General features: G+C 41.7%; 1 protein-coding gene across 1 annotated transcript; it reads left to right on the forward strand.

The window, feature by feature from the left end:
* Positions 1 to 1,589: 1,589 nt before the first annotated feature.
* LOC308165328 (granzyme A-like) lies at positions 1,590 to 4,532 on the forward strand (the record flags this gene model as incomplete). Its single annotated transcript, XM_080539486.1, has 5 exons — positions 1,590 to 1,659; positions 1,819 to 1,966; positions 2,510 to 2,648; positions 3,660 to 3,935; positions 4,356 to 4,532. The coding sequence occupies 5 exons, from the start codon at positions 1,590 to 1,592 to the stop codon at positions 4,530 to 4,532; spliced, it is 810 nt and encodes a 269-aa protein (XP_080395612.1).
* Between the last annotated feature and the right edge of the window lie 4,604 nt (positions 4,533 to 9,136).

Consider the following 9,136-nt stretch of genomic DNA (forward strand, 5'->3'; position numbering starts at 1 on the left):
ACAAAAAACTCCTACTTTAAATGTCATCAAATAAACATTTATGGAATGGAAAACCTAAAAAGCTGAAATACCAACTAAATATTATAAATAATATAACGGTAAGAGTGGTCATGCCATTTCATGTCATTGGTGTTACTGCCTCACAAAACTTTTATTTTGAAAGAAATTAAATAACTTTTAGAAGTACTTCTTGGTTCAAGAGGTCATTGGAGGACATGTGATCAACATATGCACATGGTCAGTCTGCTGTCTCTCTTCATTTGTTATAGATTTGACGATGTATGTGTTAAATTCTACACAAGGCTTTTAAATACGTCACTGGTGTTACTCATTTCATACGAAGGGGAATACAAAAATAAAAATAAAAGATATTGATTAAATGTGATATTTGAATGATTTTGATATGATTGAAGACATGTGGCTTGAGGTACTGCTTGAGGTTTTTTGTAAAAAACCCATTTGTTCTGTAAATTGTCGTTGGTGTTACTACTCCTCCTGGTAAGACCAGTTTGAGTGAATGTATTTTAAAAAAATTATACATTAAGCTTTCCTTTTTGGGGATTGTTAAAGGTAAGAGGTTAATTATTATTGTACACTAAGTTTTGATTAAGTAAAATTATATTTTTTAAGACATTTGCAATTCATTTGAATTGTTTTAAGGTTGAAGAATATTTAAGGTTGAAGGTTGAATAATATTTTCTTAAGACAGACAGTGCCTGCCTATGGCACTCTCACCCTGGAACACGTGTGTCTGTTTATCCACTGCCTTCATGTGATCATCTATGCTAATCTGTGACCTATTCACTTCCAGAGGTGAATAGACTCCCATCAGACCCACACACAGACGGGCAGGGCCCGCCTATGGCACTCTCTCCCATGGGCATGTGTGTGTGAATTCACTGCCTGCATGTTAATTCCCTTCCAGAGATAACATGTATAGACTGCTGTATCATCTGCTGGTCCTTTATGGGGCTGCAGGTTCAAATAAAGGGAGGTCAGAGGGAGGCTTCATGCACAAAGTAGGTCCTAACCGACCTGCCAAAACCATAGCTTGTTAACATGTTTGTTAACTTGTTAACTGTGGAGTGGTAAAAAATGTTTTGTTTTAGGGGCGCTTAGGTGGCGTAGTGGGTTAACTAGTATGTAACCGCAGGGTTTCCGGTTCGATTCCGGCCACGGACATGTCCAGCTTGTCATCCCTTCTCTCTCTCTCTCACCCATCCTCCCTGTCATAATCTAAACTGTCTCTATCAATAAAAATAAAAAACATGAGTGGGAATGCCCCACTTGGAAAAAATAACTTAAAGAAGAAGAAGAAGAAATAAGTGTATGTAAACGTTTGACTTCAACTGTAGGTATTGATGGTAAATTGCTGAGACACACACTTCTTTCCGCTTGCTATGTCAGCGAGTGTGTGGGTGTCACTGATAGACAATGGTTTCCAACTTGTGGTGAACTTAGACATATACCACGTCCTGTGAGCAAAGCATAAATAGAGAGATCAGAGAGAGAGAGGGAGGATCAAAGCATCACATCAAACACAGAGCGCAGCACAACAACACATTTCCAGAATACCTCGATGCGATAGGATGCCGATCCACTCTTGCATAGCCTGTGTTTTGGTTTACACCATTTTCTTCATGGATCCACACTCCACAGGTATGTTTGTGTATGAGTGTATTGTGTCAAGTGTTCATTGATTAACTGCACCACTATGTTTAATTCATGTATGTATGTGCCTATTAAGGTGTGCCCCATTGTCAGACATCTTTGTTTTATCCAGTTGGTCAATGTTGTTGTGTTGCTTCTGTCCTGCAGGTGATTGTGCAGAGATAATTGGAGGAAAAGAGGTAGCGGCTCACTCCTTACCCTACATGGCCCTACTGATGAACAGCAAGGGCCAGGCTGTTTGTGGCGGAGTCCTGATTGCTCCCAAATGGGTCCTGACTGCAGCGCACTGCTCTGAGTAAGTCAAACGTGAAGTGAAACGTATCAAATCTCACACCAAGTGTCTTAGTGTAACATTACAGTACGAAAGTGAGCACAGCACTATTCACTGTTCCTTTAACACTAAATACTTCTATCATTTCACTACTAGTATTCGATCAACACTCATACATTATAATATGTCACTGATAAAGGATGTTGTTCTTACAGTAATGTGACGGGGTGGTATACTAGTGGTTTCGACAACGCCACTCTCACATATATAATAGGGGTGAGGGGCCCTCAGATACACCTGCTATAATTAAGGCTGGGTTTCCCACTCATGTCCTGTCACAATTAAAATAACTCCCACAGTTGACAACAAAATTTCCCCATTGGGGACAATAAAGGTTTTCAATCAATCAATCAATAGAAAAAGTATCAATACAAAGTTTATTACAGTTACTCATAAAATGCAGAATAAATAGTGGTGAGGTTGTGTTTTCTGAATGTGATGTACTATAAATACAACAACGATTACTGTGGTGGCCAGGTCTAATGAAGCTTTTTGATGTATTTGAAGCATCAAGAAGGTGTTTCTGGGGGTACACTCCATCAAAGCGGAGGAGAAAGACACTAGGCAGATCCGGAAGGTTAAGGCTCATACTCCTCATCTTTGTTACGATCCCACCGACAAAGTCAATGACATCATGCTCTTGAAGGTGAGGCTAACCACTGAATTCTAATTCATCCTAATTGTTGCCAATATCAGAGGAAAGGATATGAACATATGAACCGTGCATATATGAATCACAGTCACAGTCACTGCTGGTATTGACGTTGTGTGAAATGATACAAGTCAAGTCAGCTTTATTTCTATATTACATTTACATACAGCAGCAGCTGAACCAAAGTGCTTCACATGTGTAGAACAGGTTAAGTGCAGGATATGAAATAAGATGCAGGGGGGTCTGAGGGCAGAGACTTTACTAATAAAGAAATTGAGAAAGCTTTCGCATAGGACAGGTGAAGGCACAACAGAGGGGGTGTCGCAGGGGTTAATGAGAGAGTTTAAGACCTTGAACAGAACTCAGGGTTTATTACAGTTGCTTGTGACTAGGTTGGAGATGTAAGTTGTTTTTGCAGTTTTGACAGCCGTTTGGTAAGTGGACAGAGTGTTGCGCAGAATTTGAAGGGAGACGTGCAGCCTATCCTTCCTCCACTTTCTCTCAGCGCATCTAAGAGCGCGTGTGGAGTCAAGAGGGGATCACGGTTCCTCCACTGGGTAAAAGTTCTTCAGAATTGATGATTGACACTAGAACAGCCGTGCCTTTTTTACCTACTAAAAGAGCCGCCTCGGGGGCAAAAAAATAAACTCTTTACAATGCTCAAGCTGCTATTTACACACAACGACCACTAGTTGGCTGCTTGTAAATTAACCTGCTTGTAAATTAACCTGCTTCCTACACAGAAAAACTGCAAAATAGCTTTATATTAGCTTATCCTGATGTGATTTCGAAAATGTAAGGATACTGGGTGGTAGAACGCATCTAGTATCTAGGAAAAGTCATGAAAGGAGGGTCCTGAAATGTGATCGAGTGCAAAGAAATTGTTTTTTTTATGTACTCACAGGGGTCAAATGACCCCTCATGGCTGATTAAGTGTTAAGTTGCATAGTCCTTTTGGAGAGAGTGTTGTTGTGTAAAATAGGTCTTATCTTCCTTCCTGTCCAGCTGGATAAGCCAGTGAAGATGACTAAATCAGTGAAGTCTTTGCCTCGGCCCCCCCGTATGGCAGACCTACCCCCCGGTACAAAGTGTGTGGTGGCAGGATGGGGCGTCACGCAAAATGGCCAAAAGAAAATGTCGGACGTTCTGAGATCTGCCAACGTCACCGTTATCGACAGGGTGAAGTGTAACTCACCAGATTTCTACAACTTCACACCGATCATCACTCACGGTATGCTGTGTGCCGGCGCTGTGGGGAGTAACTCAGCGGATTCCTGTCAGGTAACCAAGCCCTATCACAACCACACATTGATTCTCCTGTTTATCAGTGGGAAGCCGAGTGTGTGTGCGTGTGTCTGTCTGTCTGTCTGTGTCTGTTTGTCTGTCTGTCTGTCTATCTGTCCGCCCGTCCGTCCGTCCATCTGTCTGTCCTTCCGTCCGTCTGTCTGTCTGTCCGTCCGTGTGTCTGTCTGTCTGTCTGTCTGTTTGTGTGTCTGTGTGTCTGTCTGTCTGTCTGTTTGTCTGTGTGTGTGTGTGTGTGTGTGTGTGTGTCTGTCTGTCTGTCTGTCTGTCTGTCTGTCCGTCCGTCCGTCCGTCCGTCCGTCCTTCCGTCCGTCCGTCCGTCTGTCTTTCTGTCCATCGGTCCGTCAGTGTGTGCTTCTGTGGAGAGCAATGAAGTCACATACTTAATCTCTGTTCCAGGGAGATTCTGGTGGGCCACTGCTGTGTGGAGACGTACTTAGAGGACTAACATCATTCGGTAGAGAATGTGGCTCTAAGAGACATCCTGGAGTCTACACATTTCTCTCTGGGAAATATCTCGACTGGATCAAAAAGACCATCCGAAGATCTTGCTTTGGAATAAGTCAGTCTATATAAGTCAGTCCGTATACATACAAGTATAAGAAAGTAAAGGCTCTATCAAGCCTTTACACATTGTGTGTGTGCTGGTTTGGACACAAACGTCCTTCTTCATTGAATAGCTCTCAAACATTTGGTGCTCATGGATTTGTCTGGGGCGTTTCTAACTGTTTAAACTGGGTGTCTTTGGGTATGACCAGACCTGTGAGCTGTTACTTATGGTACGCAGTGACTGAAACGCAAAAGTAACACCACAGTGAGATATATTTTAGATGAGGGACCGCATAGTTCACCACTAGGCATTAACCTTTACATACTGTAGTGTCTAGCAGTGTTTCTGAAAACAAATTAAATTGATACAGAACCCTAAGAAAAACCTGAAGGAAACCTGCTTCCCTGTCCTGGTGCTCACGCAGGGCACTGTGCATCACTGTTTCCATTCAAAAGATGAAACCACATTCAACAAACCTACACATGTAATAGAATGTTTGGCATGTAAAGTAAGGTTTGCAGATTCAATGGATTAAATGATTTTGGTTAATTATGAATTGAGTTCTTGTAACTTTATTGAAGTTCTTTGCCCTTTTATTATGATTCACAGCAAAGTTAGCCGACTCAATTAATAATAATAATAATAATAATAATAATAATAATAATAATAATAATAATAATAATACATTAGACTTATATAGCGCTTTTCTAGACACTCAAAGACGCTTTACAAACTGAAAAGATTGAGTAGTAATAATAAAAAGACACAAAAAATAAATAAAAGAAAGTATAGGGACCTAATTAAGGTAGTGCTGGGGACACATGGGAAGGGGAGGGGGAGAGGGTTAACTGGTGAAGGCAAGCTTGAAGAGGTGGGTTTTGAGGGCCTGTTTAAATGTTGGGAGGGTGTTGGCCTGTCTGATGTGGAGCAAATGAGTATGAGAACCTTTCTCAGATGATTGCTCATGAAATTCTTTGCAAACATATAGCATCATAGAAAAGTCAAATGTGCCCTGTTTGTCCAGCGGGTAAGGTTTCTAGAAAATATATAATGTAAAGTATGTTTATAGATATAATTTATAATTGATATTGTAATATAAAACCTAAAGGTAATGTACATGCTTTAGAAGTTGTGTTTATTTCATTTAGTGATGACAGGTGTGCTTTAGTATTTCAAAAACCAACAAATGTGTTCACATAAATTACAATTCCTGAGAAATGTGACACATCTGCTGAAGCTTTGACCAGAATTGCGGTCATGATTTATCATCAAACCTGTTGTTCAACTAGGGAGTCGCTTAATGTGGTCAGCTGTCTGGGGGTCTGTGGTGGTGACAGCATGACGAGCGCATGATTCATTTCTCAGAAATATGTGGCTACCTACAACCCCCCTGATTTGATGGAGGAGAGCATATGCGCTGTCTTGAGGTCCTCTGGAAGCGGGATTGAGGTTGTCTTAGGCCTAGGCTACACGACAACAAAACGACGATGAAACACAATTTCAATCTCTGGCCACACAAGCTTTTTCTCATTGTCACGCAAAAGAATCTCTGGCCACATGGAACCGCGTATTCAGGTACACTGGGCATGCGCGTACTGGTAGACCCAGAAAATGATTAAAATCTAATTGAGACATAATAGAAATTCATTCATTTTCATTCATTCGGTAGTATTGTCAAGTCCCAATCAATCTTCTCTCCACTTACATTACCTCTGCATCCAAGATATGGCATATATACATTATTAATCTGTGTACATTTAGGTATAAAATACATTTTGTTCATTCACACAAAGAAGATTGATCTGCAGCTGGCTCTACAATATAAATACGTTTAAGCTTTCTGGAAACTGACCATAGGTCTATAAAACAGAGGGGCAAAATAATTAATTTCAAAAAGTGAGCTCAGCCATCACAGGCTGGCTGGCCAAGGAAGACTTCTACAGCGGATAACTGAAGGATGAGCGTCATAATTAAGAAAAACTAAACAACAGTCCCATCAGGAACACTCTGCAGGAGGTAGACGCGGATGTAAAGACAACATATCCACAGAATACGTCACCAGCCAACTACAGAGTCTTCACTGCATGGTGCAAACCACGAGTTATCCTCAAAAGAATGGGCAGGTTACAATTAGCTAAAAAGTACCTAAAAAAGCCTCCAGAGGACTGGAAAGGGGTCCTGTGGACGGATACGGTGAATATGATCATGTACCAGAGTGATTGCAAGATGAAGGTTTGGATAAAAAAGGATCTGCCCAAGGTTTGACAGCATAACACCTCATCTGTGAAACATGGTGGAGGGGGTGTTATGTCTGCAACAAGAACTGGTTCGTTTAATTCATGATATTACTGCTGCAGCAGAATGTATTGTACAGAAGTGTACTGAAACAACTTGTCTGCTTGAGTACTAGCAAATGCCTCCAAATGCGTTGGATGGCGCTTCATCAGTAAGTCAATGAAGTAAGACAATGACCCCAAACATACCGCCATTGCAAGAAGGGAGTTTGAGCTTTCCCAAAAACGTGGAACATTCTAAAAGATTTTTAGGCAAAACTCCCAAAAACAAACAACAGCTGAAGATGGCTGCCGAGCATCACCAGAGAAGATGCCCAGCGTCTGGTGGGGTCAGTGTGGTTGCAGACAGTTATTGTCGACCAAAATACTAAACATGAGTACTTTATTTGAACACTATGTGTTAGAGTTAAAGACAATGTTTTCATAAATGATAAAATGATAGTTAAATGTTCTATATAATTCTTTGTATCACTGTGTAAAACTGTACACCCTTTTACTCCTGGGCCCTGTATATGAACCTTGTACAGCATGAACTTTGTACACCCTTTTACTCCTGGGCCCTGTATATGAACTTTGTACACCATGAACCTTATACACCTTTTTACTCTGGGTTATGTGCATGAACTTTTTCCCACCCATTGTCCACCCCTTATCTTCAGTTTCAGCTGGGCGTCCGCTTCCTGTCACTTCCTGTCATTGTGTTGTCTAAATCGCCCAGCAGAGAAACTGCTCATGGTGGCTTTCTCACGCTGCACTTCCTCATGAAAAGTGCCTCTTTATGTTCCTGCGATTGTGTGTGCCTCACGAGGCTGGCCCCGCCTGTACATGTGTGTTTTCCCTGTACGTATGTCTTTCTGCTCTATTAAAGGCTGACTTGGAGAGTAGAATTTCAGATGCATTTTGAACTGACCCTTAACACGGTCTCTCTGAAATCACTCTCCTTGCAAGTAAACTGAGCTCCAACTCGCGTCTCTTTGTGTCTGAAAGCCTACTAAGGTCTGTGGAACTAGCGTTGGTTATCATCACCTGTCCTACAAACAGGCTAAGTCAGAAAATAGCATTGAACTATAACCTATCATTTTTGGTCCTTCTGAGCCGGATCTCAAAACGTCGTCGAGGAGGAGATCAGAAGGAACGACACGCCGAAGTCTGTCGACAGCCCGGGATCGAGCGACCCGGAGAAAGTCCTGGGACGTCAATTCGCTCCAGGCCGGTGCGTTAGATGTCAGTTCCTCCTTTCCTCCTCCAAAGACGACCGACGAGATCCCAGGCCAGGCAACAGATACAAAGAACACGGTAAATATGATAGATAAAGAAAGATTGCAATCGAAATGAATAGTCTATTATCCTGAAATTGTACAAAATAAGGAATTGTTTGACAATACAAAAAGAATCCATTTTGAAAAATAAATGAATATCTTTGAGTTATGAAAACAGTAGACTAATTGAACTTGGACTGAGTTGGCATACACAAGGAATCCATTTCGAAAAATAAATGAATGTCCTTGTGCTGTGTAAACAACAGACTAAGACTGAAAACTGATAACTATGACTGGAAGTGAATGTCTGTGAGAAATTGATTGTCACTGGTGACGAACGGAGGAGCAGAGTTGAAACCTCATGGTATCAACGTAACGCTCTGTCATCCGCGACGCACACTGCGGTGAATTAAGGAAATTAGGTTTTGAACGACACGTTGTCTAGTAAAAACAGAAGAATTGACATAAATAATGTGTAATTGTGGCAGTTTTTAGAATAAGTGTAGGATAGAAAGTCAGTTATATGTTGAAGAGAGGGATAGACTGAAAAAAGCCTGCTGTGTGTGCGCTTGAGAGAGGGAAAAAAAAGTGGCACAGGAAAAATAAAAAATAAAAACGGAGGGGGCTGTGTGTGCTTTTGAGGCAGTGGTGTGTGCGCTTAAAACAGGAAGAAACTGTGTGTGTAAGCAACGAGTGTGTGAGCGAGAGAGGGAGAGAGAGACAGACAGAGAGAGAGTTAGTTGATGGAGTTTATTGTTTGCTCTATATTGATGGCGGTTCATATGAATCATAGGAGAGTTGGACTTTAGACTGAAGGGTTTCACTAAAGAGTCTATTTAGGGTAGACTCGCCTTGCTCGGTCCCTCCCCCTAGACAGCTGCCCTCACACACACACACACACACACACACATTTGAGCGGAACAGACCTGAATTCCTGCCGGGACACCAAGCTCCAGAAGAGGCTTTCCCCCCACACACACACACACACACACACCACACACACACACACACACACACACACACGCACACACACACACACACACATAGCCACACACACACACACACACACACAGACAG

The sequence above is a fragment of the Nansenia antarctica genome (assembly GCF_963989245.1).
Source record: "Nansenia antarctica genome assembly, chromosome: 9".
NCBI classification, from domain to species: domain Eukaryota; kingdom Metazoa; phylum Chordata; class Actinopteri; order Argentiniformes; family Microstomatidae; genus Nansenia; species Nansenia antarctica.